At 36.2% G+C, this 24889-nt stretch overlaps 1 protein-coding gene across 5 annotated transcripts in view; it reads left to right on the plus strand.

Moving 5' to 3' along the window:
- pld5 (phospholipase D family member 5) overlaps positions 1–17501 on the plus strand; it is a 34155-nt gene extending 16654 nt beyond the window's left edge. For 3 of the 5 annotated variants that reach the window (XM_084128781.1, XM_084128784.1, XM_084128783.1), the window contains 10 exons: positions 5167–5303; positions 7723–7900; positions 8667–8775; positions 9089–9216; positions 9347–9544; positions 11691–11735; positions 12052–12203; positions 14020–14185; positions 14302–14392; positions 16170–17501. In XM_084128781.1, coding sequence (XP_083984907.1) covers positions 5167–5303; positions 7723–7900; positions 8667–8775; positions 9089–9216; positions 9347–9544; positions 11691–11735; positions 12052–12203; positions 14020–14185; positions 14302–14392; positions 16170–16420 — 1455 coding nt within the window. In that variant the 3' untranslated portion in view covers positions 16421–17501. The remainder of the gene's footprint in view (positions 1–5166; positions 5304–7722; positions 7901–8666; positions 8776–9088; positions 9217–9346; positions 9545–11690; positions 11736–12051; positions 12204–14019; positions 14186–14301; positions 14393–16169) is intronic. The other 2 variants (XM_084128782.1, XM_084128785.1) reach the window with 1 other exon arrangement.
- Positions 17502–24889: the final 7388 nt, after the last annotated feature.

The following is a 24889-nucleotide window of genomic DNA, read 5'->3' on the forward strand; positions in this document are numbered from 1 at the left end:
AATTCTTTATTATTTTTTATATATATACACACACACACACACACACATACACACACATACACACACAGACACATTGAGATATTTGTGTTAATTTCTTTTTTTGGGGTGGGGGGGGGGGGGGGGGGGGTAATATGCTTACTTTTTATGAAAATAATGGCACAATGCAGAATGCAAAAATTGTCTTAAAAATACTTATATAATAATAGTTAATATAATATAATAATATAATATAATATAATATAATATAATATAATATAATATAATATAATATAATATAATATAATATAATGTGAGATATAATGACCTGGACATTTATTAAGCTGGACTATGACGCTATTTTCTTCTAAATCTGCTGTACAGCAGAAACAAACTTTGTTGCATTATTTTTCTGTTATCACTGTAAAGCTGCATTGAAACAATCTGTATTGTAAAAAGCACTATAAATAAAGGTGACTTGACTTATTAGAAAGAATTACCCATACAATTTTTTTTTTCCTCACAAGTTGATTCGCAAATACAGCATGGTTTACAGTAGCCTGACTAAGCTGCATGTCAGGCATTTTTGATTGTATGTCAGAACGCTTAACTCGGCAAGGCTGAACTCTGAAAAGTAACAGATAAGGTTGGAAGGAGCAGCACAACGTCGTGTCACTCAAAAGCGTCAGCACAAGCTCAGTGCAAACACAGCGTTCATTTGACAGGATGTCCCTTCAGGCAAAGAAAGTCTCTGTCTACAGACAACTTTAATCCTTTCATCGCCACCGGCAAGACAAAGGTTTCATTTTTATTACGGTGGCATAAATCTGACATATCTTTTGATTACTGCTGGATTTGATACTTCTAGAAAAAAGAAAAGAAAATACTGAAACACTAATTGACTCATGATTGATTTCATTTCAAAATTTCACATTCACTTATAGGGTCTGAGAGATCCCAAGACCTTTTGAATGGAACTTTAGTGTTAGGTAAACGTGATATCAAGTACAACATGTTCCTGGACAACGCTATCTCACGACCAATTCGTACGAGTGAGTACGATCATGGGGATCATGGCCGGGGTCATGGGTAGATCATTTGTTCGAATTAGGCAACTCATAAAATATGTACGAATTCGTACGAGTGAGGTCGTACGAGTGAGGTCAGATGAATTCGTATGAATTAGCCACCTTGTAAAATTCGTACGAATTGCGGTGAGATCAGGTTGTCCTGGATCAACATTCCAATCAACCAATCATATTTGAGGGACAAGTTTACAGTTTATGTCAAGTTTAAGCTTACAATCATGTGCTTCAACATCAGTGTTATACAGATAGTATTTCCCTCTGATTTTAGGGATAATAGGGGTAGCTTTAGGGGAATGGGTTATGGTTAGGACAACATTTTTGGACAGGAACATTTCTTACTTGGCAAAATCACATTACATGTTTTTCCCAGTGTTTCAGATATGATTTTAAACCAAACTTGATATTCAAACGTCCTTTGAGATCAAATAAAAAGGATAGGCTACAGCTTCAATAACATCTCAAATGTCAAAAATATTTTGTAACCTCAAAGTTCCAACATTTGGATCTGTGGGAATCCAAACATAAAGTAAAGTCAATCATGACGGTACATGAATGTGTAAGGGTAAAGAAAGCGACACTAATTGACCAAATCCGCTTTTATGGCAAGAAGGTTAATAGCCTACTTTACAGTAATCTGCACACTTTGAGGTGGTGCACTCCCTGCTTTTTAATTAAACTTCACTTTGCATGTCTCCTTCAGAGGAAAATCATATGATGCATATGTCACTCAGCAGACAGCTGTAAAGCCGGTATACTCTGATGGAGGCCAGCAGATGGGAAGGGAGACAATCTCTCTCAGGGGAGAAATGTTCAGTGAAGGGCTGCGCTATACACTGTAAAAAAAATCTGTAGAAATTACAGTATTACTGGCAGCTGCTTGCCAGTAACTTACTGTAGATTTAAATTGATGTTATTTACTGGCAACAGTTTGTTCAAAGTTAAATGAACATTAAACATTAACAAGTCTTTATCTGTACAGAATAAAACTAAAATAACAACCTCATGCAAAGCATTCTGGGAACCAAAATCTGAAGGAAAAAAAACAAAAAAAGGTTGATGAAGATTTCTGGTTCCCAGAATGCTTTGCATTAAGTTGTTATTTTATAGTTTTATTCTGTAAAGACAAAGACTTGTTAATGTTTAATGTTCATTTAACTTTGAACAAACTGTTGCCAGTAAATAACATCAATTTAAATCTACAGTAAGTTACTGGCAAGCAGCTGCATAACTACAGCAAATTTTTTACAGTGTAAGCAAACGTCGAGTGTGCACTTTTTTTGGAGGGAAAATGAAAAGTTCTGTGTTCATTACAGCAGTGGTTCTCAAATAGTATTGCTTCAGGACCCATATTTTACAGTTCTTTATTGTACAAAAGTAAACAAAAAAAGTCCTTAATACACTGAAATAATTATTTAAATAAATTCTTGAATATGCCCCAAAACAGTCTCTTTATATAGGTTCTATTCTATGGAAGTAAAATAATGCCAAATGTTTTTGAAACAAAAAAGCTTGTTGAATTGCACAATGTGAAAAAATATGCATTGCATTAACCATGCTTGCATTTTAATGAATTGTATTTTTAGGGCTCGCATTTTTATGGGCTGAAATTTAATAATCCATATTCACCTTTCAGATTTCACTTCCAAAATATTCATTCTGTTTAAAAATACAACATATAATATTCGACAGGCAAATTTCGGTCCATCTCATTTGGCTTTACAAATTCGCTTCCACAAATTAAGTGGTTAAAATTCGTCAGAAAATTCAACATTTCACATCCGGGAACTGCAGGAATAGCGGTAGATTACTGATTCATAATCTCCATCTGCTGTTAGTCGGCTCACCAGTAGATGGTGCAAGCGGCTGTTGACGAAGACTGTAGCAACAGTTAGAGAGTCATTCATTTCATTAATAAAAAACGGATTCACAGAAATGGAGCAAGCGGGAAGTATTTGTGATGATTATCAGAGCCTGTATATATAAAGAAAAGCTAATAAAGACACAAAAGCTGTGTGGCCTTCATGGTTACTTTCCCTGTGTATGCTACATGTAAGCAGCTTTCTCTACCGTGAATGAGATTATAGCGTTATTCACCGATGCTGATGTACAGATCAAACGTTAAATCTGAGGTAGACATATATTTCTCTCGGATGTTTAGTTTCCTTAACTTTATATCACAGCGCTGTGCTGTAGGAGGGTTTCCCTCAATATGTCATACACCAGGATTCCCCTGCCTTCAGGATATATAAAACACTTAACGTAGCTTACAGTGATATAAAAGACCAAACTCGCATACTAGGCTATACTATATATAGGCTACAGGCAAGCAGATGGACTCAGAATATGAACGTAACGCGCAAAGTTTCACGCTTAGCGTTTCCCAGTGTTAAACTTGTTTAAATTTGGCTTGACATTGGAAGTTCGTTAGAGACCGTCTCTAAAGTTACATACGCCATGGACATACACGTTTCTAAACTTCATTAGCATTTGAAGAGAATGGCTTACAGTCATAAAACCAACTGTAGTGTTCCTGTAGGTGTCAGTCATCATCCACGCCTTTTAGATTCTTGATATTAAAATAAATTTGAGCTCAACATAATTGACAAACCACTGATAGAAACACTGGACTTAAATAGACAAACGGATGAACTAATGATGAGACTGAAACTCAGATCAAATCAGAAACCATGGAGACAATGGGGCAGAGAATGACAGAACTGAACTAATTAACAGATAAACCAAACACAGGCAAGGACAGAAATCAAAATAAACTGACAACGTGACAGTAAGTCATTCTCTATATATTTTATATGGATAATGTTTTCAATATCAAAACACTTTCCTGCGTGCAACAAACTGTTTCCTATGCAATGACGTTAGCCAATCATAACAGTGACCATTTACTGACAAGCTTTAAAGGAGCCGTGCCTTAAAAACAGATCATTTCAGACAAAGGGTCAGAATGAGGGTTGAAAATAATTGTTTTTCCACATATATATTAGTTTTTGTGCAAAAAACGTAACATTATAAGTTAACCTCAAGGAACATATTAAAATCTAAAAAAAAATCCACGTCATGACCCCTTTAATATTTTGGTGAAAACAGTGAAACTCTTTTCCAGGATTCTTGGATGAATATCTTTATTTGAAACCGAAATCTTTTGTAACATTATAAATGTTTTTACTGTCACGTTGGATCAATTTAATGCGTCCTTGTTCATAAAAGCATTATTTTCTTTAAAATAAAATAAAAATACTGACCCTAAACTTTTGAATGATAATGTATACTGCTGATATTTATACATATATATTGTTCTTTCCATGACCATCAGCGACCCACCAGATGAGAACAGCCGCCTTACAGCACACCACGTTTTATCCATTGACCACATCAATATTAATAGACACTTTCCTCTGTTTCATGCTGATGCTTGTTTACAGCAGTGGTTTGGAGAGAATGCTGCGTAGTGAGAACACTCACGAACATTAATAGCTTAAGACCTTAGAAAAATCTACCAAGAATACAAGAAAAGCTCTCTTTTTTAAGAAAAAAGGCATCCTTCTGTATAATACAATTCTGGAGGAAATTTGACAGATATTCTCTATCATTCTCTCTCAGTCATAAAATGAAATTATAACTGGAAACCAGAGAAGTAGAATTTTTAATAGGCCTAACATAAATCTTGACCCTTCAAATTTGAACTTTCACTATCTGAAATCAAAAACCCATTATAATAACTTAAATAAGTCAAGACAATGTTGTCCTAACGGAGTGACTTTTCACACCAACTGCAGATAGTCCGCATTGTTGGCAGAGGATATTTACACTAACTCTGCCCACCAATGCCTGGTTGAAAGAAATGCCAGACAAAATTACAAAAGAAACCCTTCTGATAACAGTAGCAGTGGTGTAAAGAATAAAGTGGCTGGCATTAGCTTTTGGCATGACCAACCCAAGTTCGAATCTGCCTTTTTCCAAACCCTAACCCTAGCGCAAAGAAAATATAGCTTTTTGCATTTAGTGTAAATAGCCTCTGCCTTCTCATAAACCTTATATCTGAAAGATGTGACTGGCAGGCCTTCTCTCTGTATGTCTTCAACAGTCCCAGCAGAGGTGTATTGCTGTGTTTGCACTGGTTTGCTGCTTTGCTGTCCTGGTAGCTTTAATTTTCTCTGCTGTGGACGTCTGGGGAGAGGATGAGGATGGTGTCACTGAGGAGAACTGCAGCAAAGATTGTCGGTAAGAAGCAGTCCTTCTTAGATAGATCATACCCTGATTGTTATTTGCTACAGTACACGCAGTGTATAAAAAGACCCAAAAAGTACACAATGGAGCACCACATATTCAGCTCTGTTTTGTACCTTCAGCCAACATGAGCTAGTTAATTGCATCTTGGCAGTGTATCATCTTCATTTGGAATAGTTTTAAACTTTACAGCTGACTTAAAAGTATAGTTCACACAAAAGTGAGAATTCTGTCATCATTTACTCATGTTATTCCAAACCCGTAGCCTGGAAATCCAGACCTAAATCTAAAAGATTAATGGTCTGGCGTCGACTAATGAAAATCGGCCAGCTCGAGGGGCGGCACCAAGCGTGCATTTGAAAATCTCGCTGCACGCAATTGGATAACACTACGACCAATCACAAGAATAAACCCCAGCTACCAGCTGAGCTAACCTTATTAGACATTCTCTGATTATACTCTTACTGTATCCGGTCGGCGAAACAGCAAAGGAACGATTCGAGCGGCGTCTTATGTTCCTGTTTTAGATAAAAAGCCAAGTCTAACTCGTTCATTGTAGCCACCAAAGCCGTTTCAAACAACTGGTGTTCATCCATAGCCATCTTGCAATGTTTACTAATGACTTCGATGTCACAGCGCTGTCGTCATCTGTTTAGCTCGCCTCTGGCCCGCCTATATCAGATAACCCGATGTGATTGGTGCAGCTCAAATCGAGGGGCATATTTAATGAGCATCATTATTCGATACCAGAGTAACTCGCTGAGCAAATTCAACTTGTGCTCTCACGAGAACTCTGGATTACCAGGGTACCAAACCCGTAGAACAAAAGAAATTCTGAATATTTTTTAAAAATGTTAGTTTACTTTTTAGTTTTTTAGTTTTTTTAGCTTTTTTTCAGTTTAAGTTTAGTTTTAATTTTTATTTGTTTTTCAGTTAATGATTTTAGTGCTTTAACTTAAACTTATTTCAGTTTAGTTTTGGTTAACGATAATAACCCTGCCCTCCAGTGAGCTGTTAACCATGATCAAATCATTTTAGACCATTGTGAAATGAACTGACCATTTGAAAGAAAAGATCTGACTAAAATAATAATTGATTAATGAAGCGACAATCGCTGCTTCTCTCATGAACATTCCAAGGAGAGATAAGGCAAATTTTCATTAAATACCAAGTAAAATTTTGGTCTGTTGCTCACATAGGACTTGAAATATTGTGCAGTAGTTGTGAGGGCTAGCTTTATTTAGCTTTTAATGGAATTTGTATGGAATTTCTCATTCATTTTCTATAATGAATATTAAAAAGAGTTGCCATAATTTACCTTTAGTGTCCATGGTAGAAAGGAATTCGAATGGGTTTAGAACTGCTAAATGAATAATTGGAATGCAATCCAATTCATTATCCAAAATCATTATCATTTTCCACTCCTTTAAGACATAATTGCTTGCCCAACAGTTTTTTTTTGTTTGTTTTTTTTAGAAATAATGTGCAACACGGTAAGATCAGACATATGCATTAAGAAAGTAAATAGGGTCAATTTCGATTTCATGTTGGCATCAATATATATGTTGTGCAGGGCTTGACATTAACACACACCAGATGCGGGTGGATTTCAGCAGTGGTGTGGAACACAGTCACTCCTAGCCACTTTGGCTTTGAATTTTATGTATAATATTGGCCTATACATTTTTCAATTGTAGTCTTTTAAAAAGGGATCTGAAATAAAATACTGTAAGTGCAATGTAATGGTCAAAAATAGATTTTTCAATACATATCAATACTGAAATATCTGAAACGCTTCCAATACTCATTTTCCACAGAACAGATCCATGATACCAGCTGCACTTTCTTGCTCTCTCATCTCTCTGACAGCGAGTTGACACACAAACCGCTTCGCCTCACTCACTTTCATTTGCTCCGGATGATTATTGTTGGTGTTACAGGGCTTGAATTTCGGCGTGAGATTGCACGTATTGCGCATCATTTTACTCATTCCTGCTGATTTTGTGCTCACACCCAAAGTGCGCTCACATAAAGCCGCCTCTCAGTACTAAACTGAGTTCTTTTTCTCTGCTTATTGCGGTTAAACAGTCAAATACACACAAAATAATGTCACAATTCCAGTCTTGGCAAGTATTCATGTAAACACAATCAGTTATGTTTTAACTGAACACAAAGAGTTGAGAAAGAAAATGCATGTGTAACATTGTAATGGATCCGTGCGTCAGGTTATGAGATGATATTAAAACGTTTTTCCCCATGGTATCTATGTCAAAATTGTGGCTAGTGAAAATGCTGAGGCTAGTAACTTTGGAAAACCACTAACCAAAAAAGTTAATGTCAAGACCTGATGTTGTGCATAAAACTATGGAATATATCCAGCAAACTAACATCTCTGAAATCAATGTGCTTTTAGCATTGTCCTTGTGGAGAACATCCCAGCGGAGCTGTCATTCAATAGTTCAAACCATGTTTCTCTCACTGTGGGTCTCAACCACCTTTTGGACCAAGCAAAATTGTCAATTGAGATAGTGTCCCCATACTGGGGTCTGACCTCCGTCGATCAGGAGTCACGGCTTTATTCTGCGTATCAGGTTAGTTTGCCTGCATTTACCCTATTAGAGTTGATGGGAAAATATGCATATAAACACTTGAAGTGATTATTTTCTTTTTTATTGATATGCTGCATTGTAGCAGTATAGTTATCATCATTTTTCATAAGCTGTATGTCCAAAATATGTGATTTGGTTTACCTTTATAATTAGGGATGGACTGATATTAAAATTCTGATCCTTTTGTTTGTATTTATTTCTTATAATTAAGCAATTAAAACTGAAATCAATCATTTTGAATGCTACTGTACAGAGGATATTTATTTTGGGATTTTGCTAAAGATTTCATTTTACAATGTTATGAAGTTATTAGTGGTTTTAAAGACTTTCAAGTCCACATTTATGGATCCCATGAAAGGATATGCATGGGAGGAAATAATATTTCAATGCTTTTGCATTTGGTCGTTTTTCGGGGAAGCGCAATCATTTTGCAAGAGAATGCAAAGTTTCTCAGGGGAACGAAATAGTTTTGTGAGAGAATGCAAAAGCATTTAAATATATTCATTCCTGCCATCTCATATTTTTTACCAACATGAGTGGGGAAATGAGTATGCACAAAATATCAGAATTTTTAAAAATCTAAATAAAAATAATATTGGCCAATAACCAATGTAGTACGTATATATTGTGCATATGCTTCCTACATATGATCATACCGATACATTCTACATCTAAAAAGTCTGATTTATTGTCATTGGCATATATTTCATATGGGACTAATATCATAAAATCTTTTCCTATTTTCTAGGGTCAGTATTTGTTTCAGAGATTATTAAGCCTGAAGTCTCGAGGTGTCAAATTAAAGATTGTCAGAGACCAGCTCGATTCCATCGAACTGAAGAGCTTGTCTGAACGCTGTAAGTGAATTCAAATCTCTTATGCTTATGATGCATTGATTTCTATCTGCCGAAGTGCTGAATAAAGTACTAAAGCAGTTCTCTCGAGGCAAGCGCTGTAAGATCACACACACAGGCATCCATCAGTCATAACCTGGCATAACTCCTTGGGCTTTTCTCAGCTCCAGTCCCCCAAGGCTTACGCACAAGGTCAAAACATCACAAATGTGCAATATTGTTTCTGCCACAGTTGAATGACAGACAGATCTCTCGTCAAGGTTGAGCGCTTAACTGTTCCCCAACCATTCCCCACATGGCTGTCTGTCTCTCCCAGATGCAGAAGAGCGCTACGTCAACCTGACGGCCCTCACCAGAGGCAGACTGCTTTCCTCCTTTTGGGTAGTGGACAGGAAGCACATTTACATTGGCAGTGCTGGCATGAGCTGGAAGGCACTCTCCAAGGTAAAGTATTTTGAATTACTGTGGCCTCGAAAAGTATTTAGTTTGAAGAAACAGCACAAGCACACTTTTCAAGCATTTCACATTTCATATGGAGATATTGTGATTCTTGTTCCTGTCTTGTTTGTCTCAGCTGAAGGAGCTGGGGGTGATAGTGTACGACTGTAGTTGTCTGGCTCTGGACCTGCACAGGATCTTTTCTTTCTACTGGCAGCTGCAGTACAGAGACTACATCCCTTCAATCTGGTCCAAGAGAGTCACGGCCGTGTTCAGCAGAGACAAGCCCCTCCAGCTCAGACTCAACAATACAAACGCTTCTGCCTATGTGTCGGTGAGATCAATAAATATCTCTCTTCTTTGTCTGACTCTGGTGATCTGCCAGTGTACATCTATTTTTAAAATACAAAGAGAAGAAGGGGATAGTTGTCACACATTTTACTCAGAGTGTTTGGCATGGTAATGGGTATGAAAATGTTGATATGGTTGGTCTTGGCAGAATAGATCTGCTGTGTAATGGTTTGGGTGTGTGTTCCTTTAAGACCCGTGTTTGGGGTTTTCCCCGGAGGCCCTGCACTCAGGCAGAGTTGGACAGAGACTGATATATGCCGTGCAATTCTGTATTCATTTTTCCCTCTAAATTAAATATATTCTTTCAAGGTAATCTGTGTTTAGTGCATCCTTACAACACACAGGAGGTTATTACTGCTGTTGTTGGTTATTGCTGCTGCAGAGCAAGTACTGGACTTGCTACTGCCAATACATACACGACACACTGTTGTGAGCAAGTAAGACATGCTGCTGCTGTACAATATAGCGTACATGAATTACCCGGAGCAGATCTATACAGGTGGAGCTGGGGAAGGTGGAGGGTTTCTGCAAGCACACTGCATTGCTAAGGCAAATGCTGACCAAGTATTTGAAGGTTGAGCAGCGAGCTCATTGGCTACTAATACAGCAGGAACCAATCAGCTGTGCCCTATAGAGAACGATGTGATTGCAAGCAGATTGAGTTAAGGACCTATTAGCCTGTGCCATCTAGAGTTTCATGACAAAACTTTATAGATTTATTTTTGATGACTATACAGCAAATATTATATTTTGAAGAGATTTATATTTGCAATATATTATATATATTTCAAATAAATGCTGTTCTTTTGAACTTTCTACAATTCATCAAAGAATCCTGAAAAAGTAAGCATCATGGTTTCCACAGAAATATTAAGCAACACAGCTGTTTTCGACAGTGATAATAATAAGAAATGTTTCTTGCAAATCAGCATATTAGAATGATTGCTGAAGGATCATGTGACACTGAAGACTGTAAAAATCCAGCTTTGCAATCACATAAATAAATTACACCTTAAAATACATTAAATAAGAAAACAGTTCATTTAAATTATAATAATATTTCACAAAATTTCAGTTTTTATTCTATTTTGATCAAATAAATGCATTTGATTAAATAAAGACAAAAGAGACTTCAAAAACATAAAAAATAAAATCTCACCGACCCCAAACATTTGAACCATCTATATATATATATATATATATATATATATGTGTGTGTGTGTGTGTGTGTGTGTGTGTGTGTGTGTGTGTGTGTGTGTGTGTGTGTGCCTACTTAACCATATTATAGGGGAAAACTTGTACCTAGAAGTTAGCTAAACCTGACCCCCCCTTTTGGGGACATTCTCATTTGAAAAAACGGCATAAAAATAAAGTAAATGCAGATTTGTATTATTATAATTGTAAAAATGCAGAAAGTTTTCTGGTAGGGTTAGTTTATAGTATTTATAAACTATATAAATGATATATTTATAGCTAGCTGCTTAAAAAACTATAGAAGTCTATGCAATGTCCCAGCTAAGTAAACGTCTGTGTGTGTGTGTGTGTGTGTGTGTGTGTGTGTGTGTGTGTGTGTGTGTGTGTGTGTGTGTGTTGCATGCATGTGTGTGTTCTTGTATGTATGATTTATGAAGACACAAATGTGTATAATGACATTACAACATAATAATGTTATTACAACATAAACATGGTTCACTTCCTGTGTCCCTGTAAACCAAATGGCTTAAAAAAACATACTAAACTGTGTTTTTTTTTTTTTTCAATTCAAAAAATGTCAAAAGTTTTCTGTGATGGGTAGAGTTAGGAGTAGGGTTAGTGTAAGGGGATAGATTAGAATATACAGTTTGTACAATATAAAACCCATTACGCATATGGAGAGTTCCCGTAAACCACATATTCAATGTGTGGGGGGTGGCAGTTGTGTGTAAGAAAAATATGAGATTCATGACAGTACTTACTAATACATTTGACATGTTACTACACAAACATGTCATGTTCAATTCCCCAGTCCCATGCTGTTTGTAATATGTTTACGTCTATGTCCAATCTAATTAAAATTTTTTTGTTTTTATGTAAACTGCCCTTTCATTGGTTTCATTGGATATTATCTGATAAAGATCACTCCTCTGCAGGTAATTTATCCCGGTGACGTTATTCCACACCCAGCTGCGTCACGTGTGAGGACACTGGCCATCGGATTCTAATTTGAGTATAATGAATCTTGACTCCCTTCCAGCAACAGGATGTTAACTCAACACATCTGAGACATCCATCATCCCATTCAAATGAATAGTGCTGTAATGTTATAGGCTGCAGGGAGACATTTCTAGCTCAGTGATAAAATCCTTCTCCTGACAATGATGTATGTACAGGTACACAGGCGGCCATCTCATTACCTTGCTCTGGTGTGCCGGCCAAACTAATTAAAGCGGAAAAAAATACTTTTATAAGAAAACTGCTGTTTTATCTTTTCCCCCCTACTTTTCTTTATAGACGTCTCCAGATCTGTTTTGCCCCAAGGGTCGAAGCAGAGATGTAGATGCTATACGACATGTGATTCGAGAAGCAAAGAGATTCATCTACATCTCTGTAACTGATTACCTGCCCTTAGTCAACCGCACCTTCAGAGGATCAGCAATCATAAGGTCATTTCAGCACTAACATCTGATGTCAAAAACTGAGGGTTTAGTGAGGGTTATTGATAAGCAAGTACTGCCATCAGAAAAACCCTTGATAAAATGTCTTAAATGGGTCATACTATATGATGCTATTTTCAAAGATCATTATTTTGTGTATTGTAACATGCTTTAATGTTAATTTCTTTTCTTTTTTTCACATATTGTACATTACTGTACAATCTTTCTAAAAACAAGTCGATTTCTACAAAGCCCCTCCTTTCAAGAAAAGCAGTGTGCTCTGATTGGCCAGCTGAACGACAAACAATGTGCGTTACTCTACACTGCACGAAACTCCGCATTTAACAGTCAATAGCAAATACTTTGACAAATAATAAAACATACTTACAGGCTCAGATTCGGAAGCACCAGATTGCCCTAGCAAAGTTGGAATTGCCCCATTTTTTTAGAAATAGCCTTTGTGCATAGCATAACTGTCCTCTGTAAAATGCGCTGTAAATAAATCTTAACCACTGATTCCTAATTGCGTCCACTTTCGGAAGGCCAAATACAGTGCTTTTGCTTTCGCATAGAAACACACAGCGTCTCCACGACATGGCGGAAACAGCACTACTATGATAACTGAAGCCACGCCTACTTTCTTTGCATATTGGGCAGCATTATGCAAATTTATCCAATATATATCAAATATATTCACAAATGTAAATTCACAAATGGCAAACCGAATTTTACAGTGCTTAAAGCTGCAGTTCGTAACTTTTTTGGGTTAAAAATTATCCAAAATAAATTTTTGAGCAAGTACATAACCAGCCAGTGTTCAAAACTATCTGCTTGCCTTAGCTCGATTCAAAACGGTAAGCTTGTGATAATGTTTTTAATTCCAGTGGTACTGGTGGATTTCCGCGGGAAATTCGAGCATGTCTTTGCGTCATTACGTCACATCTGTACACATAAAGAAGGAGTCTCGGCTAGTAGGCTATATTGTGTGTGAGGATGTTGGAGGTGGAGATTTATAGCCTTTTCTCACAGCACTTGATATAATTAAACTTATCAATTTGATGGCGGATCCAGAAAAGTTCAAACGACAGTCACCAGTGACAACTGCGATTCACCCGTTGTAAAATGCAAAAGACTTCGGAGTGGCTGGAGAAAAAAGAGACTGCAACCAAGCATGCGAAAACAAGGATAAATATCGGAAGGGCATTAAATGTAGTCTCGCAATGCTGATGTTGTTAACATTAACAATTTGAGAACAAAGTATAATTTGCAATTATTTATCAATTGTTAAGCATGTGATATGTTCTTCTGATGTAATATGAAAGTTACCCTTGTACATGCTATTCTTTGGAAATAAAGCATTAAAAAAAAACACACTAAAGAAAAAGGAAAACATGAAAATGCATCAAATGACCCCTTTAAGGCAATACACATTTCAAAATAAAAGACATTGAAATTATCTGGAAAATCACTGAAACTTTTAACTTTTTGTGTTGTGTGAAGCTAAGATATTCCTTAAGTAAGCATGCTATTTCATGCTTTTTAATTTTTTTCACATCTACCAATTTTTACAAGTTTCCTGAATCAAGTCTTGCTCTATTTAAAAAAAAAAAGAATTATATAAATTGTCTAAAAATATATATTTGTGTATCTAAATATTCAAGATAGTTTCTTTGAAGATAGGTCTTGTTTTTGCTTGTTTTGTCTTGAAAGATGTTTCAAGGATACTAAGAATAGATTTCTTGAAGTGTAACTCTTTAGAGCTATTTATAAATGGAAAAAATTGTTTTTTTGGAGATTGATCACTTTTATTATTTTTTTGGTTCAGATACTGGTCGCCAATAGATGAGATGCTCCGGGAGGCTGCAGTACTGAGAGAGGTCAAAGTTCGTCTCTTAATCGGTCTGTGGACACGTACACATCCGCTGACCTTTAACTTTATGACATCAATGCAGGCTCTTTGCACAGGACTGCCAGTCTGCTCTATAGAGGTGGTGAGGAAATAATCTACTTTATTGTTGATATACGCACACACACACCCAAACATATATTTAATCCTATATTTACAATAGGTTGTCTTTTATATATATGTGTGTTTGTTTTGAATCAGAGATTTTACAGAGGCAAGGAGCAGATGGAAGGATTTCAACACAGGATAAATGAGAATAAATTTATGGTGACAGACAACGCAATATACATTGGTAAGAGACTCTCTCTCTCTCTCTCTCTCTCTCTCTCTCTCTCTCTCTCTCTCTCTCTCTCTCTCTCTCTCTCTCTCTCTCTCTCTCTCTCTCTCTCTCTCTCTCTCTCTCTCTCTCTCTCTCTCTCTCTCTCTCTCTCTCTCTCTCTCTCTCTCTCTCTCTCTCACACAGACACAGACACACACACACACACAAAATTGATTGTGGTTTACTGGCATGACATAAATGGACAAAAAATGTACATTGCCAAAGCAATACAAAATAAGTCAAATAAAATAAGTAGAGTAAAATAACAATAGTGCGAATGGGCAAAAAAACCCAAAAAACATTAACGAATAAAATTAACAGTTAAGTTTCATTTGTTAACATTAGTTAATGCATCAGCTAGCTAAGATGAACTAACAATGAACAATGTGTGTTTTTACTGCATTTATGAATCTTTGTTAATGTTAGTTCATAAAAACACTATTGTTCATTGTCTGTTCATGTTAGTTCAAAGTGCATTACGTCATATTAACAGATGTAGTGTGAGGATCTATTAAGATGTTTAGTGTCTTTTTGAGCATAAAAAACATTCTGCTGAGTTACAAAGCTCAAAGTTATTCTCTATATCAGTGAGCACTGTTTCTGAACTCCCTGAAACGCCTCAATTGTAGTCTTGAGTTTTCTTCCGGGAACGTACATTATATTCATCACAATATTCCTCATTTAAATAATTCCTGCCCAAAGCATACGCAAATTAAAGTGGTGAGGCCTGGTTGAGTTGCGTTAATGGTGTGTTGTCACATTTCCGAAGCAGTTGACCAATCACAACACACTGATCCAGCCAACCAATCAGAGCTCATTGCGCTTTTCGGAAGGAGGGGCTTCATAGAGATAGTAACTAAACAGGGGTGCGTTTCCCAAAAGCATCGTTAGCCAATTATGTTCGCAAGTTCCGTCGTTATCGGCATAGTTCAACGAGCCACTGTTTCCCGAAACCATCGTTCTGACGAACATTCGCAAACAGCATCGCAAAGTTGTGTGGTTGGAACGACAGCTCTCGACCTGTGGTTACAAGCAGTTTCTAGTTTGCATGACATGTGGACTCAATAAATCCTTATCTTGAGCAAAATAAGCAAGCTGACATTCAGTACAACCTGTGTCTTTTATTTAGAATGCATACAAATGTCATTTACGTCTTTTAGCTTGTCAAGAGATGTAAAGCACCATTTTTGAAGAGTGCGCATATGCGAACGTGCTCGACTATGTAAGAACGAGCCTATGATTGAATCTGGAAATAAAGCAAAATAACTGAGAAAAATGAGAAATAGTCCTCAGATGTCATGTCTGTAATTTATAGCAAAACATCTAGCGTTAATTCGATCTCAAACAGATTCATTAAAAGAAGTTATTACTCCACCACGTGCGTGACGTCATAAACCAACGTGGTTGAACGACCACTTTGCGACAATACAGTTTCGGGAAACAGTCGTGACTAGCTAGTTGATTTCTTCAACGATGCATCGTACTATGGTAGTTAAGCAGCGAGTAACGTCGTTGTTCGGGAAACGCACCCCAGAGCGTTACTGACAGACTGGGAAGAGAGGAGCTGCAACAATGTGAAGTGTTTTTTGAACATTCAAGCATGAATATTTATTCTATTAAAACCCAAAAACAAAATCAAGACTTTGTAAAAGGGCATAATAGGTACTCGTTAATTCCTATACAATTTAGCATACTGCACTTATTTATTCAAACTTTGCACTTATATATATTCAAACTTTCTCTCAAAAAGGGAATCTGGACTGGGTTGGGAGCGAGTTTGCCTTAAACGCAGGAGCCGGGCTGGTGATTCAGGAATCGGAGAACCAGCAGAAAGGGCAGGACTCGATTATAGAGCAGCTGACTGCTGCTTTTGAAAGAGACTGGTTTTCACCTTACACAATAAGCCTGCTATCTGGCAGCACAACCCTTCAGGAGAGCAAACATGGGAGGCAGAAACTGCAATCTCTGAAGACAAAAGCAGAGAGCAGAGAGCATGAGTGAGCGGCGGGAATTTCTCTCTGAAGCGGGACCAATAAGCCAAGGACTTTGTGCCTCAGAACATCTGTGCCATGAGTTTTCAAATGCCGTCAATGGAACTGAATTATAATCTCTGAAGGATATCTGTGAAGGAAAAAGATTTTTGTGTGTGCTTTCTTTTTAACATTATACAGTACAGCACTTTTAGTGGAAAAACAGATTACACTTTCACTAAATCTTTATATAATGCATGCCTATTTAGATAAACAGAACTATGACAATATTCAGACTTTTCTTATTTTAAACCAAAATATTCCGAGACTCAATACTGCTCATGGAAAACTGTCACGAAAGGACATTACCAAAATTTTATAATCATTATGTTTTTCTCAAGATGTTCATTAGCCATCGTTTTTTTAAAAATCAAGCACATTTTTACTAAAATAAATTTTGAAAAGATCTGCATATATGCCAACACACGTGCTCAATACATACGCGGCATTATACTGTCATTGCTTTCCGGTCGACTAGATACTGTGGCACATCTTACACTGTGTATATATATATATATATATATACATATATAAAAAATGTTTACATGATGCAGCATGCACAGCCTTGAAGTAATGTACAATCGTACGCACAAGAATAGACTGTTTTTCTTATTGAATACTTTAAGCTTATACCCTTTAAATGTAGCTTTATATAGTAGCTTTTATATCCTTTAATTGACTGTTTTAATAGAAGAGTAATGTTTTTATTAAACAGTCATTGCTGATGGTTGATCTTATAATACAGACCATATATGTTGCATTGATTTCTCAGTAGTTTGTGGCCTGATGCTTGAGCATGTTTTGCCTTATATGCTGCTGTTGCTTTCTGGATGACTACCTCTTATGATGCATCTTATGATATACTGTATACTTATATACATATATAATAAAACTGCTTTCTGCAGCATGGGTCATATATTGGAATGAATGATAGCCCTATGTCCATTTTTGTATGGAATGAACAATTTATGATGTGATTAAATGTATAGCACCTTAACCGACTGTTATAATTAAATATTAAAGAGTTAATTAAAAATTGACTGCCAGTTGCCAAATAGACAACATATGTCCCATTGATTTCTCACTGTGTTGATGTTTAGTCATTTGTGTCAGCAAACCTTTCTCAGAACCAAATCAATTTAAAGCCTGTCTCAGGGGAGCAATTTGTTTGGCAGAGCCAAAGCAGTAACAAATTGTCTGAATTCATTCATACTTCTCACACTTTACATCTCACTGAACACATGGAATCTCACAGGCAAATGTTCATGTTCCTCTTAAACATAATCATTTATAAAGAATACAAATCATAGGCCTACACATTTTTTTGCTTGTGGTTTTTAATGATAAATGGCATGGTCAATTACAAAAGCAAAAATTTTATATTTTTCTTACAAAAAACACATCTCTTCACTTCAGAAGGCTTTTATCAAGCCCCTGGAGCTGCATGGATTACTTGCATGATGGATGAATGCAATATTTTGGGCTTCACAATCTGAGGTACAATTCACTCATTATAAAGCTTGGAAGAGCCAGGATATTTATTTTTATATATAATTCCGATTGTGTTTGGTTTAAAGAAGAAAGTCATATACACTTAGGATGGCTTCAGGGTGAGTAAATTATGGGATGATTTTTCACTAACCCTATAGCTTTAAGCAATTTTTTATGGAATTTTAGAAAATCCTGCTCTCTGAAAGACTTTCCTGAAATAGCTGTCATCATGATATATCATGCCGATATATCATGGCACTAGAATCTGTAAACCATACAAAAAATCATTCTGAAAAGAGATACACTGTTTTGTGCTATTTACCCAGCATGATTTGTTGCTGTCAATCATTTTACACATTCAAAGCTCCAAGGGGGCTGATTTTTGAGGGTGTGAAATGCTCATCATTTTTCATCTGTCAACAATGTATAAGTAGACTAAAAGTAGGAGACTAAAAAGCGAGAGGAGCAAAAAGAAGCAAGGCGACAGTGAAAACCGCTAACGTCTTGAGCTTAATACTCAAAAAGCTTGAAAACAGATGCGAGCTTGCTTTGCTTCTGCCTGAGAAGTTAAAGTACCATGCTACACCAAAAAACCTCGAGTTATAGAAAGATGAGGCTTGTGTAATACTGTGGCTAAAGTCTAGGGGAAGTTCAAGAAACTGTTAAAGGGGTCCTATTATGCTTTTTCACTTTTTCAACTTTAGTTAGTATGTAATATTGCTGTTTGAGCATGAAAATAGATCTGCAAGGTTACAAAGCTCAAAGTCCACCCCAAAGTAGATATTGTATTTAACAGAATCCACTTTCCAAGAACTACAACGAACGACTTGTTTGGACTACAAAGCATTTTTTTCCCGATCTTGTGAAGTCACAAGATGTTTCTCATTTAAATAATTCCTGCCCACGGAATATGCTAAAAAGAGGACGAGGCCTGGTAGAGTTGCGAAGACAGCGTTGTCGCTCTGCAAAACGCTGTTTTTGTCCACCCCGTTTCCAAAACTCATTTGTTTGACCTTCCTAAGGCTGACGAATTTAGAGTGGTTAAAATTTATTTTAAACACTGTTTCTGAAGATTATAACCCCAACGTTTGTCTGTGTGCTGCACATTTTATGGATAACAGCTTCCAGAACCAGTACAATGGTTCCAGAATGGTCCCAGCCTTTGCTGAGGTCTTTACAGAGCTCACTGATTCTTGAGAGTCGGGACAAAACATGTCCCATATAGAAAAGTCTAATTTATAGCAAAAATTAAGAAATTCATCATGATTGACATACTTACAAAGTTAAATCTAAAGGAATTGTATATACCTATCTGATTTTTAGAATAAACTTCTTTATCTTTTTGGGGAAAATTTGTTTAAATGTATGGTCTGTGGTTAGAAGGTCCATGTTATTGCACTTGTCCTCAGCAAGAGGTCACAATATTAACCATCCCAAAAAACTTTAAAAAAGCTCTACAATTGTGAAAACATATATATCAAAAAAAAAAAAAGGGGTATAAATATAAAAAACAATGCATGAAGTGAACATCAAACAATATTTTCCATAAAAATCTGCCTATTAAAGTTGTTTCCTCAGTTTCTGTCAACTCCGTCAGATTTTTTCATAAAGCTCTTTAAATCAGGAAATAGCATGGGCAGCTATATCCCTGAGGACCCCTTTTCATCTCCCTGCCTGTGGTGAATGCAGCACTACCACACATGCTCTGGTACCGTTTACATTTTTTTATATTTTAGACAAACAATGCCAATATATTCCTATGGTCACAGCTGCACCATGTCAATACCATCTTTCTGTTAAGATACTTTTTTTAAACCATAGTGGATTTAATTTAAGCATTTTAGTGAGGTTATTGGGACAGCTAGCAACTGAGGAAAAACTACCTAGCTGCAGTGTACAATACATGTTTTGGCGGGAAAATACATGCCCTTACTGTGCGAATATAATATTATTTGTGAATATAGTGAAGGGTTAAACTGTTATTTCAGGGTTTTATTTACACATAAATGCACATACATAGCATGCATTACATTATTTAACCATACGCATCTGACTTGTAGATAATGGGCAGGCAGTGGTCTGCTTATTATTGTGTAACGTGTAACTTTGCCAGCACTTTAATATATTTATATATGTAGAGACAGAGATAGAGAAATGAGAAGCCAGTGTAGGGCTGGGCGATATGGCCAAAAAAAATTATCACGATCATTTTTATATCAGTCGATATCGATAATTATCACGATAAATGTCAAATCTTTATTTCTTTCAAGTTTAAAGGCAGATTTTTGCTCCTAAGTGAAAGTTGTAGAAAACAGAGTGTTAATTGTGGTTTTAAACTACTCTTTATTGTCAGAACACATCATGACAAACAGGTGAACATTTCACAAATCGGAGGTAAAACATTCAAACATTTTTTGTCAACACCGTCAGTTTTTCGTCAACACCGTCAGATCTTCGTCAACAGCGTTGGATGTATGTATGTTTTTGTTAATTTTTTGAAGAAAAAAAAATTCTTCCTTCAGTTTGTTGTTTTTGTAATAAAGGACCATCTGATCTACATCCTCTTATGTTTTATTTATTTAAGGAATTTGTTTTTACAATATTGAAATTAAAATCAAAGTTTGAAAATGCAAATATTTAGAAATCTGAGTTTTCAGAATAGTGTGAAATCACAACTTAAGTTTATATATTGTATTTTTTTACATATCAGAGTAACTAAACACTATTACAATATACCTCAGAACTTTAAATTCTTGTTGGATTTGAAGAATTAAAATTGTATACTTTTTAGTGTGTCTGACGGAGTTGACACAATTCCAATTCTGAAGGGAAACATGTTTATTTGTTAAAAATGTGTTTTTATTTAGAACCTGTTCCTTTACATGGTTAAATAGCTAAGACCTTTCTCTGCAGAAACATATAACTCTAATTGATATAGTGTGTATTTTAAAAAAAAGTTTTTAAAAACGTTTTGTCCCGACTCTCAAGAATCAGTGAGCTGTTTTGCTATTGCTGGGGATTTTAATATTCACATAGATAGTGCAGAAACCAATATGGCAAAAGAAATCATAACGTTTTAAATACTTTTGATCTGACTCAACATGTACACGGACCCACACACAATCGTGGGCACACTCTAGATTTACTTATCAGTATGGGTCTAAACATTTCATCAATTGTTATTAACCCTTTCATGCATGAATTATGATAACCTCAGTCAGGATTTTTTTCCTATGTGTTTTTATTGCTCTTAGGGCATGAAAAACAAGAATTGATTTTTATTTTATTTTTTTTACAAATTTTTCAAAGAGATCTTCAGATGTCCACTTGAGTGGACAGCATGCGGTTATGGTTTAAACTTAAGATATACTATATTAAATATAAGACAATAATCAAACAGATAAAGTATGTGAATTTAACAAACTTATCAATACAATTATATCAAATCATGTGAAAACTATAAAATGTATACAAAAATTATAAATGCAAAATATTGCAAAGGCTTCATACAACTTCATACAAGTTGCACTATTCGCGTATCTTTGTTATCAGAACATGAGGACGTGATTCCATCAGAATTTTCTACAGTCTGTCAAGGTACAACTGTGGAAACCACTCAGATGCTCCCTCCAGTGCACCAGAGTATGGAGATTTACCCTTATTAGCTGATAATTCTGATTATGTTCAAGATGGACATGCACATTTCTATCATAGCCCTCCTCTGAGAAAACCTAGCGATACGTTTTTTCAATCTCATCTGAAATGATCAGTGTTGGGAGTAATGCATTACAAGTAACATGCATAATTTATTCAGATTACTTTTTTGATGTTACAAGTAAAGTAATGTATTACAAGTAACATGCATTACCTAATCAGATTACTTTTTGATCTAACAAGTAATTAACTACAAGTAATGTGCATTACCTAATCAGATTACTTTTTGATGTAACGAGTAAAGAAACGCATTACAAGTAACATGCATTACGTAATCAGATTACTTTTTGATGTTATGAGTAAAGAAACGCATTACAATAACGCACATTACATAATCAGATTACTTTTTGATGTTATGAGTAAGGAAACGTTTTACAAGTAACATGCATTACATAATCGGATTACTTTTTGATGTTATGAGTAAAGAAACGCATTACAAGTAACATGCATTACGTAATCAGATTACTTTTTGATGTTATGAGTAAAAAAACGCATTACAATAACATGCATTACGAAATCAGATTACTTTTTGATCTAACAAGTAAAGTAATGCATTACAAGTGTCATACATTATGTAATCACATGACTTTTTTCGATGTCAATGAAAATTACATTCTAATAATACAAGTACATTTATTTACAGTAAAAAAGTCACTGCAGATTAAGTTTTTAAGTTTTAAATTTCAAAAACAATATTCACATTATAATTATGAATTGTAGCTGAAATATAGCAATTGATGCATGACGTCCACTACAGTGGACATGTGATTAATCAGAGTTTTCTCTCAATCTAAAATCAAAACTTGGAAAATTTTACTGTGATATGACTCATTAGATATTGCTTGATGCTGCAATATTTTTTTTACCTACAAGAGTCTTCTAGGATAGAAGGAATGGGTGGATATTCCGGAGCAACTTGGCATGTCTGACTGACCCTTGGCCATCTTGGTTTGGAGGGGGAAAAAATCGAAACACAAAGGCTTGCCACTTGGTTGCAATTTATAGGATGATGCACCAGGGTCCAATGAAGAGGCTGATGTGCAACTTTGCCATAAAAACCCGTGCAAATTCAAGAAAATGCTTTTTTAATAGCTGTCCACTGTAGTGACCACTATGCGTTAAAGGGTTAAGGATGTAGCACTGTCTGATCATTTCTGTATTTTCTTTGACATATTGATCTCTCCTATACTATTGAAGCTAGATCTGTGTCTGCCAAGAAGAGATGCTTAGATGAGAACACTAGTGTACTATTTCTGAAGGCTATATCTTTAACACCAAGCATATCTGCTAACTCTGTTGATTCTCTCCTTGAGTCCTTTAACTCAAAAGTACAGAATGTAATAGATGATATTGCTTCTGTGAAAGTCAGGAAGAAGAGTGGCAGACAAAATCTATAAAGACAGCCTCAATGCTTTCAATGTGGAACTAAGCAAAGCTAGACAGACTTTCTTCTCAAATATTATAAACAGAAACATAAACAACACACTCAAAAAATTTGCAGAGTCTTAACAAGCCGCCAGATTCCCAGTGAAATGCTCTCAGACAGCAAGTGCAGTGAGTTTGCTTCCTTCTTCTCTGACAAAATCAATAATATCAGAAAGGATATATAATATCAGGATATATCATAATAATATCAGCACATCCTCGTGTGGCACTGAGGTCAGACAGATCAGACCACATCCGCAGAAAGTTAGTATGTCTGATTTTTAAGAAATTAGTGGTAAAATTTTGGAAGAAACCGTATAGCACCTTAAAACATCAACCTGCGCCCTTGACACAATCCCCATGCACTTCCTTTTTCAAAAGTGTGTTAAACTGCTTAGATGCAGATCTCCTAGAAGTGGTAAATTCCTCACTTCTCTATGGGACTTTTCCAAAGTTCCTTAAAACTGCAGTTGTCAAGCCCCTCCTGAAAAAGAGCAATCTGGATAGCAACATATTGAGCAATTACAGACCAATCTCAAATCTTCCTTTCATAGGCAAGATCATTGAAAAAGTTGTCTTCAATCAGCTGACAAATTCTTAATCTCAAATGGATACTTTGACAATTTTCAATCTGGTTTCCGTCCACATCACAGCACAGAGTCAGCGCTCATAAAGAATAAATGATATTTGTTTAAATAGTGATACAGGCAAAACATCAATTCTGGTACTACTCGACCTCAGTGCTGCATTTGACACTGTCGATCATAACATACTTCTTGACAGGATGGGAAACTGGGTCGGGCTTTCTGGGATAGTCCTAAAATGGTTCAGGTCATACTTAGGAGGGAGAGGTTATTATGTGAGTATAGGAGACCATAAGTCTCAGTGGACATCCATGACATGCGGAGTCCCTCAAGGCTCAATTCTCGCACCACTCGTGTTCAACCTGTATAAGAACCAAATTGCTTACCACAGCTATGCAGACGACACACAGATCTACTTAGCCCTTTCGCCTAACGATTACAGCCCCATTGACTCCCTGTGCCAATGCATTGATGAAGTCAACAGTTGGATGTGCCAAAACTTTCTTCAGTTAAACAAAGACAAAACTGAAGTCATTGCGTTTGGAAACAAAGATGAAGTTCTCAAGGTGAACGCATACCTTGATGCTAGGGGTCAAACAACTAAAAATCAAGTCAGGAATCTCAGTGTGATTCTGGAGTCAGACCTTAGTTTCAGGATGCTTTGTTTCCAGACAAGACTTAGAGAAACTTGTGCATGCTTTCATCACCAGCAGGGTGAATTATTGTAATGGACTCCTCACTGGCCTTCCCAAAAAGACCATAAGACAGTTGCAGCTCATACAGAACGCTGCCGCCAGGATTCTGAGCAGAACCAGAAAATATGAACAAATCACACCAGTCCTCAGGTCAGTTTACACTGGCTCCCAGTTACATTTAGGATTGATTTTAAAGTATTATTACTGGTAGGCCTATATAAAACACTAAATGGCCTAGGACCTCAATACATTGCAGATATGCTCACTGAATATAAACCTAACAAATCACTCAGATCATTAGGTTCACATCAGCTAGAATTACCAAGGGTTTCACTCTAAGCATGGCAAGTCAGCTTTTAGCTATTATGCCAGCCGCAGCTGGAACCAGCTTCCAGAAGAGATGTGCTCCTACAGTAGTCCAGTTCAAATCCAGACTCAAAACATATCTGTTTAGCTGTGCATTTACTGAATGAGTACTGATTACACTGTTTTCTATTTCTGCATCCTCCTTTTGGTTCTAAACTCAAATGG

The sequence above is a fragment of the Abramis brama genome (assembly GCF_963993115.1).
Source record: "Abramis brama genome assembly, chromosome: 11".
Lineage (NCBI taxonomy): Eukaryota > Metazoa > Chordata > Actinopteri > Cypriniformes > Leuciscidae > Abramis > Abramis brama.